This window comes from Rhinoderma darwinii, chromosome 6 (genome assembly GCF_050947455.1).
Source record: "Rhinoderma darwinii isolate aRhiDar2 chromosome 6, aRhiDar2.hap1, whole genome shotgun sequence".
NCBI classification, from domain to species: domain Eukaryota; kingdom Metazoa; phylum Chordata; class Amphibia; order Anura; family Rhinodermatidae; genus Rhinoderma; species Rhinoderma darwinii.
This window is the reverse complement of record NC_134692.1, coordinates 42,458,670-42,484,368: the sequence shown is the minus strand read 5'-3', so window position 1 is coordinate 42,484,368 and position 25,699 is coordinate 42,458,670. Positions and strand designations below refer to the sequence as shown.

The 25,699-nt window shown below is 43.4% G+C and overlaps 1 protein-coding gene across 1 annotated transcript in view; it reads left to right on the top strand.

Annotated features, from left to right (window-relative positions):
- Positions 1-14,791, top strand: part of TRPM8 (transient receptor potential cation channel subfamily M member 8) — a 65,771-nt gene extending 50,980 nt beyond the window's left edge. Inside the window, exons 18-23 of the mRNA XM_075831175.1 lie at positions 1,251-1,342; positions 8,400-8,541; positions 11,332-11,503; positions 11,795-11,972; positions 13,538-13,728; positions 14,691-14,791. Of these exons, the coding sequence (XP_075687290.1) occupies positions 1,251-1,342; positions 8,400-8,541; positions 11,332-11,503; positions 11,795-11,972; positions 13,538-13,728; positions 14,691-14,791 (876 nt within the window). The remainder of the gene's footprint in view (positions 1-1,250; positions 1,343-8,399; positions 8,542-11,331; positions 11,504-11,794; positions 11,973-13,537; positions 13,729-14,690) is intronic.
- The last annotated feature ends 10,908 nt before the right edge of the window (positions 14,792-25,699 follow it).

Here is a 25,699-nt window from a genome sequence, read left to right as displayed (position 1 = left end):
CTCAATACACTCACGGAGGAAGCAGAGTCAGCAAGAGCAGAGGAGGAAGCTCCGTCCCAGCCTGTCCTGCAAGAAACCTGTGAGCAAGGAGAGATGGTAAGTGACTATTTGTATACATCGGGTTCTGTCTGAGGTTTCCGTCGGTCCGTTGATATCAATGGTGACGGAAACCTAGCTAATGGTTTCTGTCTATCACCGTTGTGACAGGGTTCCGATGTTCTTGATGGAACCAATAGCGCAGTCGACTGCGCTATTGATTCAGTCAAAACATTACCTGTTTTCAGAGAGCTATGACTGTGTTATCTGTGGTCTTACATAGGACTGCAGGTATCATCTACTACATTATCTGTATTCAGATAACTATCACTGTGTTATCTGTGGTGTTACATAGGACTGCAGGTATAATCTACTACATTACCTGTACTCAGAGAGTTATGACTGTGTGTTATCTGTGGTGTTACATAGGACTGCAGGTATCATCTACTGCATTATCTGTACTCAGAGAGCTATGACTGTGTTATCTGTGGTGTTACATAGGACTGCAGGTATCATCTACTACATTATCTGTACTCAGAGTTATTACTTTACCGTGTTATCTGTGTTGTTATATAGATAATGTAGTAGATGTTATATGCAGTCCTATCTATTATCTATTATATATGGGTCTATGTGTGTGTATATGTGTCTCAGTGCATGTATATATGTGTGTGTGTATCTGTGTCTGTTTGTATGTATGTCTATATATTTACCTATGTGTGTGTGTATATATATATATATATAAATATATTTATTTATTTATTTGTCTGTATGTCTAAATATGTCTTCATGTATGACCAGTATACGGTATATGTTCCAGTCTGTGCGTGTCTATATATGTGGTCAATTTTTAATTTGTGGAGGTCAGCATTAGAGAGTCCCGTACAGGGCGCCATTCAACCGAAGGCCGATCCTGTCCATAGAATATCTACCCACACCTATGTCGAGAACGGGGGCCCTCCATCCTGCCACCACATCCAGGCAGAGAATGAATTCAGAGGTGGCCACGTGGCTTTCTCCATTTACTTTGTGAGTTTAGGGGACCCCTTTTCTCTACATAGATGTGGGTACCAGTGGCATACATTTATGCCATTTTCTGTGGATATGCCTCAAATGTCTGAGTTAGGAATACCCCTAATATAGATTTAAACAGCAATGGGTCATACTTTGCATATATGTACAAGGCAGCTAAACACTTTTTTTTTAATCTACAGATGTATATGAGTGGAGTGAAGTACTTTATTGACCTGTGGAACATTATGGATATCTTGGGCATCTTGTATTTTATTGCTGGGATTGTGTTTAGGTAACTATTTTTCCTTCATTTTAGGTTCATATTTAGTTCTGATGTTACATACTTGCATAGGTTGAAACGGGACACAAATCTATCTAGATAAACCTATCATCATGCAGTGTTGATCCAAAGAAATGCATGTGAGGTGAGGAAGTTGCCAATTATCTTCATTTAAGGAAAATAATAATTCTTAAATATAACCGTTAGTATAAACCCCTGGATCAACCATCTAAATTAATCAACAAATCAAATAATCTCATAACGTGAAATATTAATAACTTATCCATCGTAACAACCATTGTCAGTAAACAGAATCTCAGAAGCTTCCTATAAGCTGAAGTAGATGCACTGGGTTAGATTTCCTACCGTGTCTGGGTCTAGTAAGCATTGAAAAATGTGCCACATTTTTAAGCAAATTGGCGCAGTTTGGCGCAATTTTTGTACCTTACAAGACATTTTTTTAAAGTGTTTCGAAAAGGGGATGTGACTTAGGGCGAAAGGGATAAGGTTTTCCGGAAATGGGGCATGGCCAATGTGCCCAAAAAATTTGCCAAATAACTAGCACAAAATTCTGGCGCAAAATAAGTGAATCAAAAATGGTATAAGGAAAAGTGTCATGCAAGATGGGCCAAAATTATATAGCATGCACCACTGTGATAAATTTGGCACATTTTATTCCTGCCTGGTCTGGATTTTCACTGTCTAACTATTAGACAGCATTAGTAAATGTGGGCCACTGTGTGATTTGGAACCTACATCAAATGTGGATAAATGTAAATCTATGTGTTTAGGTGGTAGAAATCTTTAAGGGGTTGTTAACTCGGAAAAACACTAAGGCCCTGTTCACACAGAGTTTTTTTGCAGTGGTTTTTGCCGCGGAAACCGTGGCAAAAAACACGGCAAAAATTGGCAAAATAGGGGGCGTGTTTAGCGCGCTGAACGAGATGGCCGCATAGAAGGAACGCTCTCTGCCTATTGAAGACAATCTGAGGCAATCCGAGTTTGGACGGATTGCTATTTGGTGGAGAACATCACCAGACTGAGACATTGTTACCACGGGTCTAACGAGGAGACTATTTCGGCTCTACGGCTCGGGTAAGAGACAACTACCTGTAGTGGGGCCTTCCCTCGTGGTCTGCACTGATCAGGACCGTTCCTCTCCTGCTGCCACCCCCCCCCCCCCTTGGCTCCTATCTCTGCGCTCTCTGACCTCCGGATTCGGTCCAAGTTCGTACCTGGCGGCGATACAGCAGATACACCGGCATACGAGACCTGACAGGTCAGGGGCCTGGTTGTGGTTGAAGCCGCGTACTGTTTTACGGGACTTACGACCGAGGCAGTGGGATCTGCTTAACCGCTACGACACGTGGTCATAGCTTATTGGGCCCTGAGCAAAACAGTGAGTGCTGCTACATTCCTGATTTCTTGCACTTCTCTGTAGCTGGCGTTCAATAATTTCAGGAAAATGTAGATGACGCGATTGCTAAACCTATTGTTTGGGAAGCCCATAAAGCCGTTATGAGGGGTGAGTTTATATCCCTGTGCACCCGAGTTAAGAAGTCACATAGGAAAGACTTGGATGAAACCTTAGCCAAAATACTTCAGTTAGAGGGTCAACATAAGAAATCTTTAGCAACACAAGTACAAGAGGAGCAGACTGTACAAAGAGAACATCTTAAAACAATTTTAAATTTGAGAGCATCTAAAGCATATTTATACACTGAACACGCTATGTATGTCTATGGGAATAGAGGATCTAAACTTATGGCACTGTTGGCTAAAAAGAGACAAGAGCAGACATTAAACTTCTCTCTATGTCTGCAGCTCCTTTATTGCCTTATATAATATCTTGGGAAACTGAATTGAGTATCAAATTTGAACCTGCAGAAATTTAGCAGATATATAAGTTGAGTAGTGGTCCCTCTTGGTGTATAAATTTGCAAGAAACAAATTATAAGCTTGTTAGTAGATGGTACAAAACTCCTGAGCTTTTAAACAGGATTGATGCTGCAATTCCTTCGGTATGCTGGCGGTGTCTTGCTCATCGGGGCTCTTATACTCATATTTGGTGGGATTGCGATTTGATCAAACCCTTTTGGTGTGAGGTGGAGTGCATATTGAAATCTCTGTGCCCAGGTGCTCCTTCACTAACACCTCCTATGCTGTTTTTGGGTTGTTTCCCGAGAGACATTGTCTTTCCGAATAAATCTTTATGGTCTCAATTGCTAAAGGATGATACCTTTATACTGGCGCAAAATAGAATGCCCCCCCCCCCCCCCCATAGCACACTGGCTCAAGAAGGTGGCCCAAATCCCGAGAATGGAGGAATTGTCTTTTCGGTCACAACACAAACTAGCTAAGTACCAGAAGATCTGGAGCTCCTGTACAGCGTACCAAGCTGACACCAATGGGTTTGGTAGGTCTGCATCTGACTAGTGGTTTATATAAACACTTGTAGGTAGAATCTAGATAAGATTCTTTTCTCTTTCTTCAATAGATTGTTTTTTTTGGGGGATTTCCATTAACCTCTTTTCTTCATAATATTTATTCAGATGTGTGATCACTAAAGTCACGCAGTCTATTTTTCTGATGTGAATGGGTTTATTAAAAAGGCACTTTCATAATGTATATTGCTTACATGTGTATATCATTGTGATTGTACGGTGATATACTGTTACGCTTTCAATTTTGCTGATGTTTGCATTATCTGATTGCATATATCTTATCTTGTCGACATATGTTAATTATTGTTTCTCTTAAAAAAATAATAAAAAGAGATTTGAAACAAAAAACGGCCGAAATTGACTCCCATTGACTTCACTAAACATCACGAAACACTTCAGTATCGTTAATGTGTCAGTATAAGACAGCACATACTGATCTAGCAGGATCCCTATGCACTGAGTAAATGAATGGAGAGAAGTGCATGACGCTGATTTGTCAGCGTCATACACTCCTCTGTACAACGCCAACTTGGTCTAAAGTAAAAACATGCCCAGTTGGACATTAACTGGTTGCCGACACAGGACGAGTATGATCGTCCTGAGCGGCGAGCACTTTGCGCATTAGGACGAGCATACTCGTCCTGTGTGACAGCCGTCCCTGCGCACGTCTGTGCGCGCGATTGAGAGCGGGGCAACGGCTGTAATACACAGCCACGGCCCCGCTCTGACAGCGGAGAGAAGAGAAACATCTTCTCTCCGCTGTTAACCCTTTGAACGCCGCGATGAAAGCTGATCGCGGCGTTCAAGGAGAGGGGACTGCACATTGATCGCGTCACAGAAAATAACTGTGACGCGATCAAAGCCCATAACTCATATGGCCAGACAGCCCAGGGTCCATTGAAGGACCCCAGGGCTGTCTGAACGTATTTCCTGTTGTTAGGGCATACTGAGGTACACAACTGCCTGTGTACAATCAGTACACAGGCTAATGTACTGGCATATAGATCTATGCCAGTACATTGCAGTTACAAAATCAAAATCAAAATGATAAATCCCTTTATGGGATTAAAAAAAAGTTAAATGAATGTAAAAAAAAAATAATGGTAAATAAATAAATAAATAGTAAATAAAATACACAGAAACACAAATTTTTTATAATAAATCAACTTTTTAAAATATAAGTCCCAAAACATGAAATAATATAGACATATTTGGTATCGCCACGACCGTAACAACCTGTACTACAAATGTATAACATTATTTATGATGATCGGTGTATGGTGTAAAAAAAAAAATATTAAAACTGCTGCGCAACTGCTTTTTTTCTGCATTTTAATCTAATTAAAAATGTATAGAAATGAAACGATAATGTATTTGTACCAAAAAATGGTACGTACATAAAGTACAACTCGTCCCGCAAAAAACAAAGTCTCATACAACTACGTCGTACAAAAAATAAAAGTGTTATGAGCGTCGGGATGCAAAGAGGGAAATGTAAAAAAATTTCTCTGTCCTCAAGGCCAAAATTGGCCGTGTCCTTAAGGGGTTAAGAAAGTCATTAGCATAAATCTAAAATCGCTCATAACGTGGTAAAAATAGATCGGTTTTTCTATAAAAAAGCACTGCTGTCACCTACATTATAGCAGCCATCTACTTATGTAGGAGATAGGGCACTTATAATGTGGTGACAGAGTCTCTTTAAGTGTTGCTGAATGCAGTCCGGCTGCACAGTTGGCAGCGTTTGGCAGACACAAGAATGTCAAGATTGGGCAGCCCCTTTTTAGATAGTGCCACAGTGCCCTCTGTAGATACTGCCACCCCCCATAGATAATGCCACAGTGCCCATGTAGATAGAGCCACACCCCCCTAGATAATTCTCCAGTGCTTTCTGTAGTTAATTCCCCAGTACCCTCTGTAGGTAATGCCACAGTGCCCACTATAGATACTGCCACACCCCCCGTAGATAGTGCCACACCCCCCTAGATAATGCCACAGTGCCCTCTGTAGATAATGCCACATTGCTCTCTGTAGATAATGCCACAGTGCCCTCTGTAGATAATGCCACAGTGCCCTCTGTAGATAGTGCCACACATACCCCTCTGTAGATAGTGCCACGCACACCCCTCTGTAGATAGTGCCACAGATATCCTCCTATAGATAGCTCCATTGGGCTCCCTCTAGGAGTGGAATCCCTAGCCAAAGCATTGCAGCACTTTGGCCAGGGATTCCTCTCCTGGAGGAGCTCCTGACGTCACTGTCCACATATTGACAGTTACCGCAGGGGCCACGTCTATCAGTGGAATCCCGAGCGCTCTGGCTTGGAATTCCACTCCTAGAGGGAGCTCCAATGAAGCTATCTATAGAGAGGGGGGGGGGGGTGCAACGCTGTCCACACGGTGGGGTGTGTGGTGTGGCACTAACTACAGGGGGTGTGTACGGCGCTCTTCCTTCAGCCTGCTCTCTGCTCTCCCGCTGTCAGCGGGCCGCCGATGGCAGCCTCTGGGGTCGCATGCAGCCCGCGGGCCGCGCGTTTGAGACCTCTGCTCTAAAGCTACCAAGTGTACATGTTTTTATAATGGGGAGAAGGAAGAAAGCTGCTGCCAGACTCCTCTGCCAGTGGCTTATCTACTAAGGAATAAAAGGATTGGGCATGTTGAAATTCAACATGCCCGACTCTTCTCTCCTCCGACATCTGCCGTCGGGGCAGATTGGGGACGCTACCATACACATTATATGTACGAACCTCCATATGTACAGCATTAAAACAGAGCATAGTACGATGGCATGTGCCCTTGTACAGCCTCCTACCATTACGCCGTGTGCGTAAGACCTAATGCATGTGCATGTTCAAACATGGCAGTTTTTTTTATCACATTATCACAGTGCCAGATGGTTTTGTCATGTTTTTAGCGTAGTTTCACACATATTGTTTTTTGAAAAAAAATCAAAGTTTTTTTGGAATGTTTTTCCTGCGTTTGTAAAAAATGCAATGAAAAATGCTTGAAATTCATGGTATTTTTACAAGCAAAAAAGCGCAGAGAAAAAAATAATTGTGTGTGAGGGAGGCTTAACTGCAGTTTTTCCCATTTATTTTAATGGAGAAAACTGCATCATAAAAATAGCAGCTATAAAGCCTGACGTAGTACTAAGAAACGGTGCTATGATGAGATTATCCATAGAAGTGCTAGAACTGCTTTGAAGTGAATAGTGGCCACCGATGACGACAGAACAATAGCAAAGACTGAATGTACTGTATTTACATACGTGTTTTTTTAGTGGATGAGCTTCATGCCACATTGTTGCCATGCAGTGGCATAACTACCACTATAGCAGCCGTAGCAGCTGCTACGGGGCCCGCGGCATGAGTGGGCCCGTGTCGCCCGCCGACACGGGCCCCCACCATGGCTGGACGCTCCGCTAGCTGCCGCTATGGCTGCTACAGCGCGACGCCACTTAACACTATGGCAGAGCAGGGAGGTATCATTAAGCAAAAGACATGTATCCCCTATCCACAGGATATCCACAGGACAGGGGATACATGTGTGATCGCTGGCAGCGATAGGGAGAACGGGAGACTGAAAGTCCCCTGAAGTTCTCCATCACAAACCTCAGACTTCTGGGGTCTGTGTCGGCAGCTCCGCAGAAATGAATGGAGCGCCGGTCGCGCTTGTGCGCATGCGTGACCAGCGCTCCATACATTTTTATTGAGCTGCGCAGACGCCTGAAGTCAGAGGTTAGTCATGGAGGACTTGGGGGACTTTCCCCCGTTCTCCCTATCGCTGCCAGCGATCACACATGTATCCCCTATCCTGTGGATAGGGGATACATGTCTTTTAGTAGGACACACTGTAGGACAGACTTTTTTGGGAGGGGTGACACTGTATGGCGTTCCCTACGGGGGGGGGGGGGCTGTATGGCGTTCCCTACAGGGGGGGGCTGTATGGCGTTCTCTACACGGGGGCTGTATGGCGCTAGCGCCATACAGCCCCCTCTGTAGATAACGCCATACAGCTACCCCTGTAGATAACGCCATACAGCCCCCCCTGTTGAGAACGCCATACAGCCCCTCCTGTAGAGAACGCCATACAGCCCCCCCTGTAGAGAACGCCATACAGCCCCCCCTGTAGAGAACGCCATACAGCCCCCCCTGTAGGGAACGCCATACAGCCCCCCCTGTAGAGAACGCCATACAGCCTCCCCTGTAGGGAACGCCCTACAGCCCCCCCTGTAGAGAACGCCATACAGCCTCCCCTGTAGAGAACGCCATACAGCCCCCCTTGTAGATATCTACAGGGGGGGGGCTGTAAAAAACGCACTATCTACAAGGGGGGGGGGGTTGTGTGACACCCAGGGGACGGGGGGCCCCAGTCAAAAGTTTGCTATGGGGCCCAGTCTTTCCTAGTTACGCCCCCGTTGCCATGTGTATCATCTAGCCATGCGTCTTTTATCCCTCAATCATAATCCATAATCGGGAGTCTTTCCATGCTATTTATGCAGTTTAGAAATACTTGAAACAAATATAATAAAGGAAACTCAGTGAATAAGAAGGAAAATAAAAAAATAAGTATAACTTTTGATGTGGATATAAAGCTGTTTTTCTCTGTGATATTATATTCTCTCCTCAGAATGCACAGCTCTAACTCCAGCTCACTGTATACTGGAAGAGTCATTTTCTGCCTGGATTATATCATTTTCACTGTCCGCCTCATCCACATCTTCACTGTCAGTCGAAACCTTGGACCAAAGATTATAATGCTGCAAAGAATGGTGAGGAGAAAATGACAGAGTTAAATGTTTATAAATCTAACTCCCTAAGACAAGCTATTAGGGCACATGGACATCATAGAGTGTGATTCCCTGCTTGGCCAAAGCAGATGGCCACAGCAGGTGGCAGGGCCGGCTCCAGGTTTATGTGGGCCAATGGGCGACACCGACTTAGTAGGTCCCTTTGTGGGGGAACTCACGGCAGCAGTAAAATGGAAGAAAACGTCACTTTGTGCCCCCATATAGACGTTAGGCCCCCAGTTTGAACCCCCATAAATTTAGTGCCACACAGCCCTCCCAGGTAGTGCCACACAGCCCCCTCCCAGGTAGTGCCACACATCCCTCCTTCCTGATAGTGCCACACAGCCCCTCTTCCATGTAGTGCCACATAGTCAGCCTCCCTGGTAGTGCCACACAGCCCGCCTCCTTGGTAGTGCCACACAGCCCCCCTCCCTGTAGGTAGCGCCTTTGGGGCTCCCTCTAGTGGAAACCCCAGCCAGAGCATTGCCGACGCTCTGGCTGGGGATTCCGCTTCAGGAGAAGCCCTTGACGTCACTGTCCACATATGGACAGTGTTGTCATGGGCAACCCCAGAGCCATAGTCCTGGGCAGAGCACTACTAGCACTCTGCCTGGGACACTGCTCCGCTCCTGACATCACTGTTCATATATGGACGGTGATGTCAGGGGCTTCCCCAGAGAAGGAGTCCCGGAGCAGAGCCGCTTCTAGCGCTCTGCCTGGGTCTTCTTCTCTCCTCCTGACATCACTGTCCATATATGAATCACATAAACAACACAAAAGTTTGAACAGCACATTCCAACAAAATGACACAATACGTGTATGCAGGTGCAAGAACACCTGAGACTGCAAATAGACAGCACACAAAAAAAATGGCGACAGCACACTGCGAACACCAATGTAACCTAAACCACTTAGCGGTTTAGGTTACATTGGTGTTTGCAGTGTGCTGTCACCATTTTTTTGTGTGCTGTCCATATATGGACAGTGATGTCAGGGGCTTCCCCAGAAATGGAGTCCCGAAGCAGAGCCGCTTCTAGCGCTCTGCCTGGGATTCCTTCTCTCCTCCTGACATCACTGTGCATATATCGCCCCGACACTTGCCCCAGTTCACCGGGTGCTGGCCCTGGCAGGTGGGGTGTATGGTTTGCAGCCAGAGGTTTCAGAAGGCGGACCCACAGTGATCGTCTGATCGCTGTGCCGGCTTTATTTTAGAGGCAGCCACTTTGATGCCGATAGTGTTTAGGACATTTTTTTTGGCCATTCTGTAATAGGTATAAATGCTTCCAGGGCAGTTTAATGTCAAACATACCATGTAGACAATGTGCGACATATGCTAGCCAGAAATTTTAATGATGGTGTTGTGTTCTCCTGGTTTTCACATCATCTTAAAGAGCAATTTTAAATGCAATTGATTAACACCAAAAGCGTTTTGAAATATTTTTTTTTATAAATATTCTTACATTCTTTTTACTCTGGGTGTTTTCTCCTGTGCTCATTGTCTCCACCTGCTGGTTAGAAAAGCATGGCGAGCTCTGCCAAACTAAGCTATTTTTGGGCTAAAAAAGTGCTTCAACTAACCTTGATCCGGCTCAGGTTGGCACATTCAGACCTATTTAAATATTAGTCTGATAAACTGAGTTAAATGTCGTTATTATACTAGCGCAAACTACTATAAGGCCCCGTTCACACAGTTTTATTTGCAGGCTTAAAAATCTGCCTCAAAATTCCTGATTTTGAGGCAGATTTTGATCTGCCAGCAGAACATGTGCCGCATTTTTCGGCCGCGGCTGTTGAGTGCCGCAGGCAGAAAACACAACGAAAACCGCTTTCTCTGCCTACCATTGATGTCAATGGGAGGTCAGAGACGGAAACGCCAGAATAAAGGGCATGTTGCTTCCTTTTTTTAACGCTCGCAGGGGAAAAAAACGCCTCCGCCTCACTTTGAAATGAATGGGGGCCAATTTTGGGCGTTTTTTTGGTGCTGTTTCCGAAGCAGTTTCTGCATCAAAAACAGCGCCAAAGTACGCAGTGTTAACTATCCCTAATACTGTACCCTATGAATAAGATTGGGAAGCTCTATTGCTTGTTGGTAGTGATGCAGCACAAAATTGCATCATGACCGCACCACAAAATCCACATGTGAATAACTGCATTTTTTTGCTACGATCAATTAAATTAACATTTTCCTAGAACTGTGTATATGGCAAAACCGTTCTGTAGCACCCCATGTAAGAATGGTGTTCCTTTTCACTACAGTGCTGCACCTCACTTATCACAGTGGAAACACATGGTGATACCATTACGTGTGAATTAGGCTGGATTCACACGAGCATGTTCGGTTCGTAAAGGACGGAACATATTTCGGCCGCAAGTCCCGGACCGAACACAGTGCAGGGAGACGGGCTCCAAGCATCATAGTGATGTACGACGCTAAGAGTCCCTGCCTCGCTGCCGGACAACTGTCCCGTACTGTAATCATGTTTTCAGTACGGGACAGTAGTTCCACGGAGAGGCAGGGACTCCTAGCGTCGTACAGGACGAGGGACTAGGGACTTTACGGACCGAACATGCTCGTGTGAATCCAGCCTAAGGCCTAACAGCACTTTCATATCTGACTGGAGTTGCGCTTTAGGCAAGATCTGTGAAATAGAAGGAACGTTATTACAAATAATAAATCCCTTAGGTTTTTTACTCTGAAAAAAACAAACACAATATATACGGATTACCTTTGTGAATAAATATTATTTTTATTTTTTTCTCTCTTTTTTTTAGCTCATCGATGTATTCTTTTTCCTCTTCCTTTTTGCTGTTTGGGTGATTGCATTTGGAGTTGCTCGGCAGGGAATCCTGAGATGGAATGAACATCGCTGGGAATGGATTTTCCGTTCTGTTGTTTACGAGCCATACCTGGCTGTGTTTGGACAGTACATTGCCGATGTGGATGGTAATTATTGTAGATACCTCAGTTTCTTACATTTGTATGTCTCCAATATAGAAAAAAATATTGAAGTATTAATATATTGTTTGTAAAGGACCCACATCATACACCTACATATAAAGGGACAGATTGTTTTCTTATTATTTACTGTTCAAATCTGAATTGTCAAGCCACAAGGAGGAGATAGTAAAAAGAAAGAAAATAACACCTGGCATAGAATAGTTGACGCAGAGTAGTTAATAAGTTTCACATCATCAGCTCTAGCGTGACTGCATATATTCTTCTTTCTGCTTCTAGGCACCACTATTGATTTTGATCACTGCACTATTAATGGGAATGAATCGAAACCACTATGTGTAGAATTGGACGGTGACAACCAACCTAGATTCCCAGAGTGGATCACAATCCCTCTGGTCTGTATCTACATGCTGTCCACCAACATCCTGCTTGTTAACCTGCTCATTGCCATGTTTGGGTGAGTAAAAAACAAACAAAAACATCCTAATATGTTTGTTGTATTTCCAATAAGAACAAGTTATGGCCCTTTTGCACGGGCCAATGATCGGGCAAACGAATGCTCATATGAACACTCGTTTCCGATCATTGCCTTGTGTAAACAGGGCAACGATTAGCCGATGAACGAGCAAACGCTCAATCATCGGCTGATCGTATTGTTTATGCAGCACAAAATATTATCGTTGCCAGCAGCAGATCCCCCTTGTGTAAACGGGGATATGTGGTGATGACATGATGAAAATGCATGGAGACAATCGATTGTAGTAACTATCACTCATCCCCATACATTACTGATCTTATCTCCTTGTAAAAAGGAGCAAACGAGCGCCGATCTACGAGCTGTCTCATTGATTGACGCTTATTTTTACAGCCAATATTGGCTGGTTTAAAAGGACCCTTAGGGCTCATGGACCCGACCGTAGTGGTGTGCACGGCCCATGATTTGCAACTCGGTCCCGGGGGCCACCCGCAAATCACGGGCCGTGCACATTCATTTCAATGAACCTGGACCGCAAAATGTGGCCGTAATAAGACATGTCCTATCTTTTTGCGGTCCAGGCTCCCGGGCAATGCACAGACCGTGGAAACCACGGTCGTGTGCATGGCATGGGCTCATAGAAATGAATAGGACCGCAATTCACCCACATATTTGTGTGCATGGGCCCTAAGTTTATTGAAAGCATTTGCCAAATTTCCATTAATGGGCATCACTACCCTTAGGCCTTGTTCCCACAGTGCAAATTTTGCATGTATTTTTTTAAGCCAAAACCAGGAATGGAACCTTAACTAAAAAATATATATAAAGGAAGGCCTTAACGTATCTCCTCACCTGGATCCAATTCTGGTTTTGGCCTCAAACAATTCATACAATATATGAAGCAATTCTGTACTGTGAGAACAGGGCCTTAGGGTATGTTCCCTACAGGCAGGATACGCTGCAGATTTCTGCAACAGAAAATCTGCAGAGGAATCTAAAAAAACTTTGGTAATTCAGTCACAGAAATCCACAGCGAATAGTGCATTTTTGGTGCGAAAAAAAGCTACAGTTTTTCTGCAGTGGTTTTACCTGCGGATTTTGCGGCAAGCATTGATTATAGCAGACCTCATGTGCACCTGTGGAGTTTCAGCGTTTTTTACTGTGTTTCCGCCATGTAAACGCTGTACTAACTGCTATAAAAGTCAACTGGCGTATTTAAGTTCATAATTACTGCTCCCTATTTAACCCAAATAAATTGACATGCGGATGTGAAAGTCGCACGGCAGAACACTTTCCGTACGACTTTTCTGTGTTATTTTTCTGCAGTGTGACTGAGATTTGCAAAATCTCACCCACTTTGCTGCTACTGTAAATGCTACAAAATTTCCGCTGAGAATTCCGTTTCAGAAATTCCGCAGTGTATACTCTGTGCGGGAACTAAGTCTTGTGCACACAGGCAGGATACGCTGCAGAATTTGTCTTTATACGTTTTTTAAATAGGTTTTTGCGGCTACTAGTGTTAGTAATCATTTTTTTTTCCATGCCAGGTACACAGTGGGATCAGTTCAAGAAAACAATGACCAAGTCTGGAAGTTTCAGCGATATTTCCTGGTTCAGGAATATTGTAATAGATTGACAATTCCATTTCCCTTTGTTATTTTTGCTTATTTCTTCATGTTGCTAAGGAAGATGTTCAGCTGTTGCTGTAAGAAACAAGAAGCAGAGCATACACCATGCTGTAAGTCAGTAGAACATTGCATACTATCCTGGACAATTTTTACAAGTGAGAATAGGCATTTGTTATTTGGCGTCTAGGTAAAACAGCCATGATATGTTGATGCCGTCCTTCCAGAGTTGCTACCCACTCAATCCTGGTTCTTTTCTATCCATCTGTGTTATAGGAAAGTGTAAAAATATTTACTTAACTATGCCTATATGCTATTACAGTTATCGCTACCATTGCCAACAGTGCATAACACATGATACCCAAAACTCCAAAAAGAATCCCTGTGTCGTGCAGCGCCTCCTCAGGCATTAGTCTGGAGTGTTCCTAAGCTGATAAGTGGGTTGGTTAGACCTGCTCATTGGATTTTCTGTGTAAATGTTCATAGTCATGGCTTCCATAGTTATGAGTTAGTAAAGCTCTGTTCACATCTGCGTTGTGAGCCTCCTATGGGGGTTCTGTTTCTTTTGATAGCAAAAATACCACAGCATGTAGCACTATTCTTCAGAACCCCAGCGGACCCTATAATAAATTAATGGGGTACATCGGGCACCATCTGGACCTGTTGTATAATGGTTCCGACACAGCGTCAGTGTTACACATGGAAGCCAGAATGTGAACAGAGCCTAATTTCTTCCTGTTGCATGAAGGCTATGCTTTTCATTAAACTATTTTGTCTTTCTATAGATTTTCTCCTAAATAAGAATAATAATGATTGTTTATATGGCTTGTACATTTGAAGAAGCGCTTTTTTTTTTCCAACCCTCCTATTAAAAAATGTGATGAGGTGCAAGGTAGTAAGGTGTGTTGGCTTACCTGGTATTTCACGGGTAGCCATTCAGTTCCGGGTCATGGTTGGGTCACGTAATCTCCATTCCGTTTAATTATTTCCTCCTCATACGTGTGGACAGATATGTTCCTACCAGCAATAACCTCATCAGATGTCCTTGTGTGTAATGTATTGGTTGTGTCTCTAGGCTATAAGAAGGATGATCTTGAGACATTGGCTTGGGAGGCTGTGATGAAGGAGAATTATTTGGTGAAACTGATCAGCCAGACACACAACAACATGGAGTAAGTGGTGGGATTGTATGAAGAGAATATTACGACTAGAAGGAAATAGTCTGCATGACGGGATCACTATAAATATTAGATATGGCATCCACAGACAACCTAATGTCTATCGCTTCTCCCAGTTCTCTAATGTCTTGTATCGGGGAAAAAAGATATCACAAATTGAGTGTTTACCTGTCCAATCTGAAGATAAGTGGCGGAGAGGTGTCTTCCTCCTTTATTGCAGTAAAGTGGGTTTTACACTGGATGATTATCAGGCAGACGAGCGTTCTACCGATAAATGCCCTATGTAAACGGGATCGATCAGGAGATGAACGAGCAAACACTCGATCATCTGCTGGTTGTATCGTTTTTTAAAAAGTAAAATATTATCGTTGTCGGCAGCACATCTCACTGTGTAAACAGGGAGATGCGCTGCCGACATGACAATAATGTATGGGGATGAGCGATCGGAGTGATGACCGCTTGTCCCCATCCATAGCTTCGTGTAACACAAGCAAACGAGTGCCGATCAAAGATGTCTCGCTGATCGGCGCTCCCTGCACCGGCCGCTTATCCTAAATTGGGGTTACCGTCTATTAACTCAGAATTCCCTAATACAGTACATGAAAATGGGGTTTCTAATCTGGACAACCCCTTTAAGTTTCTCATCAGTCTTGATTGTACATAAGCTTGCACATAGGCTTGTAGATAATTTTAACCAGATATAGCCATATGGTGTTTAGAATTATTGTGTTTGATGAATGATCACACTTTGGACCGTACTGGTCATCTCACTGGATTTAGGAGTATATCAAAAGTGATTCAATTGGTTTTATTACTGGCATAGTTATTGAACACTCTATACATTATTATGGACAGATGTCATATAGACAGTGGCATTGTTATTATTATTATTATTATTATTATTATTTATTTATTTCACACCAGCATTAACTATCAGGACGCTTTACAAGTGAAATACAGAGGAATTTAAATACATAGCGTGAACAGATGGAAATGACAAGCAAATTCAATGGGCAACATAAGCTTACAGAGTAACAGACTGACACAGAAGGAGAGGACGCCCTGCCCAAGAAAGCTTACATTCTACGAGGGAAAGGGGAAAGGGGAAGTCGTTTTTGCAGGTTGTAAGCTTTCTAAAGAGGTCGGTTTGCAGGATGCTTTTGATAGTTTGAAGGGTTGGAGACTCTGATGTGTTGGGGTAGTGAGTTCTTGAAGACGATGATGTGATGAGAGACAAGAGGAGAGCAGAAAAGTCCTTGGGTTTGGGTAGGTATCAGTAGATTAAGGCAGAGATATATGGTTGGCAGCGGACTTGAGCCTATGTTAGTACACAGTCAGGGAGTACGTATTTTACACTCAGGTCTTATTTTGTTTATTCAAGGATCTGTATGTAAATATACAGTATATACATTTTAGAAGATCACTAAATATTATGTGGTTTTAATAAAGATTCTTGGCAATCTTCAATAAACACTGAGCAAATATTTCTCATTTTAACTCTGCACTCTAAAGAGCACATTTATCCCGGATTCACACGAGCGTGTTCAGTCCGTGATATACGGTCCGCAGGTCGGCCGCATTTCTCGGACTGAGCACACTGCAGAGAGCTGGGCTCCTAGCATCATCGTTATCTATGACGCTAGGAGTCCCTGCCTCTCTGCGGAACTACTGTCCCGTACTGTAATCATATTTTCAGTACGTGACAGTTTTCCCGCAGCGAGGCAGTGACACCTAGCATCGTACATAACTATGATGCTAGGAGCCCAGCTCCCTGCAGTGTGCTCAGTCCGGGAAATGCGGCCGACCTGCGGACCGTATATTACGGACTGAACACACTCGTGTGAATCCGGCCTTAAAGTAGAAATCTGTTAGAAAGATGAACGTGCATGCTACCCACACTTCTATTCAATGTGACTAAGACCTAGTTAAAACAGAGTTTTTTGCAGGCAGAAAAAATATGCCTCGGAATTCTTTGGGTAGGGCCTCATGGAGCGGCCCTGACACGGTCGCAACGCGGCTAACAATTGCGCTGGCACCATGTTCAGTGCGGCTGTCAGACAGCCTGTTAGTGGCCGCATGTTAACACGGGTAAACCGTCCCTTTACCTGCAAAATCGTGCGGCCATGAATTAATACACCCCTTATGGCCGCACGATTTTGCAAATTACAACAACATACCTGCTATTCATTCTCTATGGCAGCGCCGGAAAAAGCCGAACACTGCACTCGGCTATCTCCGGCGCTCCCATAGAGAATGAATGGAGCGGCAGTGCGCATGCGCATGTAACCGGAATACCCCTTAACGAGGTATTTGACAGCCGCTCCTACATAGTGCCAGGGCGGTTGTTGGCCACGTTGCGACCGTGAAAGGATCGTTCTGTATGGCTGTACCATTTCAGGAATTTTGAGGCAGATCTTGAGGTGCCTGTGCTTTACCTTGCAGGTATTTTGCTGCGTGTTTTTTGCCAGCAGACGTTGACTAATGCAAGGACCGCGGCCAAAATACGCAGCTAAAAACGTTCAGAAACGAGTTCCGCAGGTTTTTTCTGCCTCCGATTGATTTCATGTAAGTTCAGAGGCGAAAACCGCAGCAAGAAAGAACATGCTTCTTTATTTTCCGCGGCCGGCCAAAAGCTGCCTCTGTCTCCTATAGAAATCAATAGGGGCGATTTGGGCTGGATTTTGGCGCTGGCTTCCGCGTCAAAATGTGCACCAAAAAACTCAGTGTGGACTGACACAAACAGCAATGGATCTTAACAAGAACATTGTGATCCGGCATTGTCACTGTCACAATCTGGGGTATGTGACCCCCAGAGTAGAAGTTGGCCAAACAATAGCCTATAAAGTCTATGCAAAGTCCTTAGCATAAGTGTACCTGTGAGAGTCCAGACAGTAGCGGAGGCTTTGGCACGGATGGAACATGATGTGTCAGATGACGCCAGACATGGCGGATTATACCAGACGTGGTATATGACAGCAGGCGTATCAAATGATACCAGACGTGGCGTATGACAGCAGGCATGGTAGATGACACCAGACGTGGCGTACGACAGTCATGTTGTGTCATCTGCCACGTCTGCTGTCATATACCATGACACCAGATATGGTATATGACAGCAGACGTGGCAGATGACACAACATGACTCCAACACTAGATAAGGCACAGGAACAAACCCAGCACGGGATACAGGAAGCAGGATACGGGAACACTGGGAACAGGTTACACCTAAGGTTCTTTTTGCTAAGACTAACATGGGAATACAACAAAAACGCTCAGGCAAGGAGTGGAAGGGCAGAGCCCTTTTTTTTAGTCCATGGTGATCTGTGGATAATTGGTAACTGTTTGAATGTGCGCACTCTGGGCCTTCAAGGCCAGGAACGAGCGTGCGCACCCTAGAGCAGTGGGCCCCAACCTTTTTTGCACCGTGGACCAGTTTGATGCAAGAAAATTTTTCCAGAGGCGGGGGGCGGGGGTTAGAGTCAGTTCACACATTGCGTAAATACGGTGTATACCTGTATTATAATTCCTGTATTATACTGCAGAAAATCTGCAGCATAATACAGTAGCAACAAAGTGGATGAGATAAAACAAGTCTCATCCACACTACGTAAATACTGAGCGGAAAAAAATCTCAGAAATGGACCTGCTTATTTGTTGCAGGTTTTCCGCATTGAATTCAATGGGGAGGTAAAATCCACAACAAATAGCAGCAGGGGCGTAGCTAAACGCTAATGGCCCCTGGTGCAAGAATTCAGCCTACCTCTCCCCAACACCACCAGACCCCTGCCCGCGCCTATGCCCAGCCGCCTTGCCCAACAGTACCCATGGATGCCCCCACAGTATAATGCCCCCATAGCTACCTCCACGGTATAATGTCCCCATAGCTTCCCCCACACATTATAATGCCCCCATAGTACAATGCTTCCCATAGCTGCCCCCTCACAGTATAATGCCCCATAGTATAATGCTCCCCATAGCTGCCCCCACACAGTATTATGTTCCCCATAGCTTCACCCACACAGTATATTGCCCCATAGTATGATGCTCCCCATAGCTGCCCCACACAGTATAATGCTCCCCATAGCTGCCCCATACAATATAATGCTCGCCATAGCTGCCCCATACAATATAATGCTCCCCATAGTTGCCCCCTCACAGTATAATGCCCCCATAGCTGCCCCCTCGCAGTATAATGCCTCCCATAGTATAGTGCTCCCCATAGCTGCCCCCACAGTATAATGCCCCATAGCTGCCACCATATGAGCCCCCCCTCCCAAACCCAGTATAATGCCCCCATATGTGCCTAATAAAAAAATAATAACATAATTACTTACCTATCCCCGTCCCAACATCGCGCCTGCCTGCTCCGAGCCGCTCTCAGCAGAGTGAATGCTGGGGCAAGGAGCCGTCACTCTTGCTCCAGCATTCAATTCAATTGTATTGGAACTGGGACCAGTGGGCCGGCCTGGATTACGTTAGAGGGCCGGTCTTCTGGGATGACGTTTCATCCCATGTGACCGCCGCTGCAACTAATCACAGGCTGCAGCGGTCTGCAGAGGCCTGCTCAGCAGTTTTCCGTAGCGGACATTCAGGCGTAAAACTGCACCACAGTTTCATGCGGTTTTTCGCCCGAAAGTCCCTGAGGCCACCAGTACGAAATGATCCGTGGCCCGGTATTGATTGGCGGCCCTGTGGTTGGGGATCACTGCCCTAGAGGACACTTCAGAACAGGACGGCCGCGTGTGCTGGCGTCTCTGAGGAGGGAGATGCTGACAAGAAGACAGAGGTCTGCGGTCGCGGCCGTTGGGAGCTGATTGAATGCGGCGGTCTGTGGCCATTACAGTCACTCATGGCCCATGTTTTTTGTTACTAACCAATAGCCTGAACATATTTAAGTTGATTAGCAAACAGTGCAGCCCAAAAAAATCATTAGGGGCTTTTTTAACATCTGGATTTGAGGCTCCGTTATGGGCCTCCATGACAGATCCGGCAGGAATTACCGGAAACAATAGCGCAGCATGCTCTGTATTGTTTCCGGTAAAACCATGGACAACCCCGACATAAAGCCGACGTAACCCATTAAAGTCAATGGGTTCTGTCAGCTGCCGGTGGTGTCCGTGGTGCAACGGCATCGTTGCATCCGACATTCCCTTGTTCTGCTCCTCTGACAGTGCAGAACAACGGAATTTCCTGACGCAGATGTGAATATAGCCTTAGGTAGTGGCTGGATTCAAACACAGCATTTTGCTGCATTTTTTTTAGTGCAGTGAGATGTTACATTAAAGTCTATAGGGAAATATAAAATGCACTAAATACAACTGCATTTTGGTTTGTGGTGTTTTTGTTGTTTTTTTTATGGTCAGTGGCCTTTTTTTCAAAATGCAGCATGTTCTGTGTGTGGCGTTCGTTCTAGCGTTTTTCCCATAGGATTCTCTATAGGACTTAAAATATGGCAGAAAAAAATCATATACTCAATAAAAAAACACCACCAAAAATGCTGTAACATTTTCCAAAACTCTGGCATTTTAACATGCATTTTTTCACGCAGTTTAAAATGCCGGAATATTTATGTGTGAAGGAGGCTTTAAAGACTATCACTATCTAGTGAATAATTACAATGAGGTCCTCCAGTTTATACAAGTCTTTCTTCAATCGCACTATATGGCTGCCACTACTATGTGAAGTGATGTGTACAATTTATTTTGCATTGCAACAAATTTATTTTATTTTCTGGCATAATGGCTTGTTAACATGACAAAGTTCACTTGAAAAATCATCAAGTTGATGGTACATTTAAATATATATTTTTTTTTTCATTTCTTTCTCGGCAGGATGGAGAACAGATTTCAACAGTTAGAAATAAAGGTAAAATTAATGTATTTTTTGCACTACTAGCCATTAGGTGCCATATCCTTTTCTATGCATCCTCAATCTGCCATTGTATCTCTGCAGCTAAACGACTTGAAATCAATAATGAAAGAAATTAGAAACAAGATAAAGTGATGTTTATTTTGGAGCAGAATACGGTAAGTCACTCAATATTATATGTAATGATGATAAGGGGTTAATACAGTTCATTGAATTTCCAGGTGACTAATGAAATACCTCAGCTGGCTTTATATGTTAAAGGTTGTACATGAATAGGGAAACATGTCTACTTTCTTCTAGAAACAGAACCACACCGGTCCATCAATTGTATCTGGTATTGCAACTCAGCCCCATTGAAGTTAATGAGGCTGAACTGCAATACCACATACATCCTGTGGACAGGTGTGGCACTGTTTTTGGAAGAAAGCAGCCATGTTTTTTCTAATCTTATACAACTCCTTTATGAACACTATATCATTTCTTGCAGTTTATTGTGTATGGTGAAAGAACCATGATGTCTTTGTGAGGCTAGGATGCAAATATTTTTATCTGTTCACATATAACGTGTATGGATATAGCGAATTCTTAACCAGCAATATACAGCCCATGTTCATATATGGGAGATTGTCTCTTGAACAATTCTTGAACTGCTTGAAATACTTGGTCTCCTTCCAGTAGAGTTCTGATGCACAGACGTTCTGATCTTCACAGACTCTTATTGCAACATTTATTGTTATTTAGGCTAGATTCACACGAGTGTTGCAAACCTCGGACGTGAAAAACGGCAGTGCATCCGTGCTGTACAATGCGGGACGCGTTATCATGCATCCCTCATAGACCAGAGTCTATGGAGGGATGCGTGAAACGTAAAAAAATAGGACATATCCTATATTTTCACGGACCCTTCATATGCTCCGTGGAAACAACGGCCGTGTGAATTGCCCCATTGAATTAAATAGGTCTGAGTGATGGCCTTTGTTTCAATGGCCGTCACACGGACGTATTCAACGCTCATGTGAATTAGGCCTTAGGCCTTATTCACAGGAGCATATTTCACATCCTTGTGCTGTATGTTAAATAACTGACATCACACGGACGAATACAATTCAATGGAGCTATTCACACGTACGGGATTTGTCATGGAGCGAGTGTCTGTTGCGTAAAACTCACCACATGTCGCATTCTGGTCTGTTTTTGCGGATCAGTCTCACACTTTGTAGTTTATGGGTGTGTGAAAAACAAGGACAGCACATCGACGACATCTGTCTGTTTTTCACAAATCCGTTGCTAAAGAAATGCTTGTGTGAATAAAGCCCTAGCCAGATATTTGCTCTTGTTATCTAAAGCACACAATTATCTTTACATGTATGGCCAGCTTTACCCTTATGTAGCTAAAGCTGAACCAAAGCACATAGAAAGTGAAGTAAATGCTGTCATCAAATGAAGTCACTTATGAAGTACATTGAAAGTATACCTTGTGTAAACGGCAAGGAAAGTAATGTGATGCAGGCTTCGTGGCTATGTATGGGAATTGTTGCAGATTTTCCAGACGGATTTACAGGCGAATATCTACAGCGTATAACTGTACCCACAAATCTCATCCACACGCTGTGGAAAATTTCTGTGCGGAAACTGACCTGCAGTCCAGATTTTAAAATCCATAGAATGTAAATTTGTACTATGGAATTGTTAAGGATCTGCCAGACACAGCTTCTGTGTCGACGCCTGTGATTAATCAGTCTGCATCTGCTCCTAGGTCTAATAGAGTGACTCGATCTGCTACCACTCAGGCTGGTAGGCTGAGGAGTGGGAGAACCTATCACCGCCTGGCCAGACGGAGCTAGCTCCCGCCCTCGCTCTATTTATACCTTCATTTCCTGCTCTTCCTTTGCCTGTGATTCTGTCTGGTTTCCTGGCTCTGCTGTTCCTGCTAGTACTATTGACCTCTGCTTCAAATTGACCCTGGCTTTACGGACTACTCTCCTGCTCTGCGTTTGGTACCTCGTACACTCCTGTTTTGACTCTGCTCGTTCACTACTCTTGTTGCTCACAGTGTTGCCGTGGGCAACTGCCCCATTTCCCTTAGCTTCTGTGTACCCTTGTCTGTTTGTCTGTCGTGCACTTATTGAGGGTAGGGACCGTCGCCCAGTTGTACGCCGTCGCCTAGGACGGGCCGTGCAAGTAGGCAGGGACTGAGTGGCGGGTAGATTAGGGCTCACCTGTCTGTCTCCCTACCCCGACATTACAGGAATGGTCGCAGATTTTCTGTGTAAATATACCCATAATGGGATGTCAAGGAGTGAGAACCTTTATCAGGAATTCACAGATGGCCAGACGCGTTCAATAATGGAACCATGATGAAACTTCAAATTACAAATGAATGTAGTAATAATGAATTAGTTGGTCTCCTCCTGAATCTTCTTTCTGTTTACATTGCCTTTTCTGCACAGGTAACAGCTTCTACAGAAAATATGAGCAGCATATCCTGAAATGTGACATCAGATTTGGAAGTTCTTGCTGCCTTTCCTGAATTACCTGAACACTTAATACCATGCTATACCTCTCTTATTACATAGCCTTAATATTTCTCTGCCCAGTAATAATATGATATAGGCGACTAGAAAAGTTAGTAACCTAAATCCAAAATTCATATTTATCTCGTTAAATTGTCAAATACTTTCTTGAAAAATTGAAAAATCTCCCCTACCTACGCCATACAATTGAATTTACCACTTTTAGATATGATGGATGATTGTAAAGCATTTCACAGTCATAAAAGTTTTTTAGGCTTTTAGTTTAGGACTTGAGGCAAAATCTAAACATGTTATATAATTATATTTATCAATTTTTTTCCAACATGTTTATTCTTCTTGTGGAGACAATCTCTGTTATTGCTTTCACTGATAAAAAAAGTATTGTGCAAAAGTCAGAGACCACCCTTCTGTAGTAGAACAGAAAGTAAAGGCCCTTTTACACCGGCCGATAAGCGGCCGCTGCAGCAATCGCCGATCAATGAGACATCGTTGATCGGCGCTTGCTTGCTCCTGTCACACGGATCTATGTATGGGGACGAGCGGTCGTTACTCCGATCGCTCGTCCCCATCCATTATTATCATGTCAGCAGCGAGATGTGCTGCCGACAACGATAATATTTTACTTTTTTAAAACGATACAACTGGCAGATGATCGCGTAATTGGAGCCGTTATTCATTGACTCCAATGAAAAGCAGCACCAATTACGTCCGTAATGGACGCGGCGTTCAAGCGCCTGCACATGCCGTTACGGCTGAAATTACGGGGATGTTTTCTCCTGAAAACATCCCTGTAATTTTAGCCGTTACGGACGCTGTCGTGTGAACATACCCTAAGACGGATGTGTTTTCTAACAAATTCCAAAGAATACTGGCGGATTCCATTGACTTATAATAGGGTCAGTCAGCAGAGGCATGACTTGAAGCTCTTGGGCCCCAATGCAAAATCTGTAGCAGGACTCCCATCTGCCTTTGGGCCAGCTCAGACACCAGGTCCTCATGCAAATGCTACCTTTGCTAGGATGGAAAGCGATAAGTACTTGTGTGAACAGAGTCTTAGAAGATAAAAAAAAATTCTCTGTTGCTTATGGTATGAGTTTTCCCCCACAATGAGTTCTAGGATGGCCAGTCCATTTTACAGGAACCTTAGTCCACATCACAGTCCAGATCAATTGTTCTAATGCAAATGTTCTTCCTTTTGGGACAGCTACACATTATTTTAGACCTATAGAGTTGTCTTCTCACAATAGATGGATAGGCAAATACACCTATGGATTTTTTCCAGATATGAAGCAAGAGTGGAGCTTGATATCTATCAAATATGAAACCTTAGAAGGCTATAAAGCCATGTTACAGATAGTCTTAATTAAAAATATTACACCGTTTTGTGTCCACATCTCATATACCTATGTGTCTCCATCAAACAAACTCTGTAGAGTAAGATAACCTACCTGTATTGAGTATCTGAATGTACAGATGGAAGGGACAATGACTGCTGCATCAGACTATATAGGGTTTCTTTGTAATCTTTTACCATGGAGACACATAACTCTGCATAGGAGCTGTAGATACAAAGCGGTAGGAGATTTTTAATCAAGACTATTTGCAAAGCTGCTTAATCTTTCATTTTAAATGCATTGGAGCAATAACTAAATTGCAGTACATACACTTTAAGTACAATATTTTAACGTAACATTTTTAAAACAATTTTCTGCTTTTATTCCGACAGAAGACGGAATAACGTTAACTTGCTCGGAGCTTTGACTGCATATTACATAAACTAAAGGGTCTCTGACCTTTGCACATTACTGTATATTTGTAGGATATATACTATATCTTGTTTTATTTATAGATGTCACTGTAGGTATTTTGATACTGTGATAACTTTCATTATTATTAAATAACATGGTTACATTTTCCTCTGGTCATACTTCTTTCTATGTTCTTGTAGTGTGATTTTTTTTTGTTCTGATCTTGCCATTTTTTTTCTTTGTTTGTTGTTATTTTCATATTCATGAACATATACATTACGATAGTGCTTTACCTATTTTGAGAAGATCCAGTACATGTTCCGTTTGTGATGTGTTTGTTTCATGTTACATTCTTCATTAAAACATCTCATTGAAGTATATCATGTTCTGGCTATTTCTGTGCTTCTGTTTTTTGTAAAAATAGTAAAAAAAGTAAATAATATAACTACAGCTCCATCTTATACATACATATTTGTTAAATACCTTTGGCAACATCACAGACTATGACATTTCACTGAACCCATAGAATGGCCTTGATAGTTGACGTTCCTATTAGTACAGTTAATGGACAGCTCAGGTGCTGGGTCATTGCACTATTACATTTTATACTTCATGGACGTCTTGTCTGTCTGCTGACCTGAAGAACAGTACTATGTAATATACAGTATTTGTAATATTTAGTACAATTGTACACATCACAGTTCAAGGGCAGCTCTCAGTTTGCTTGATAAACCTCAGGTATCATAGCAAGTTTAC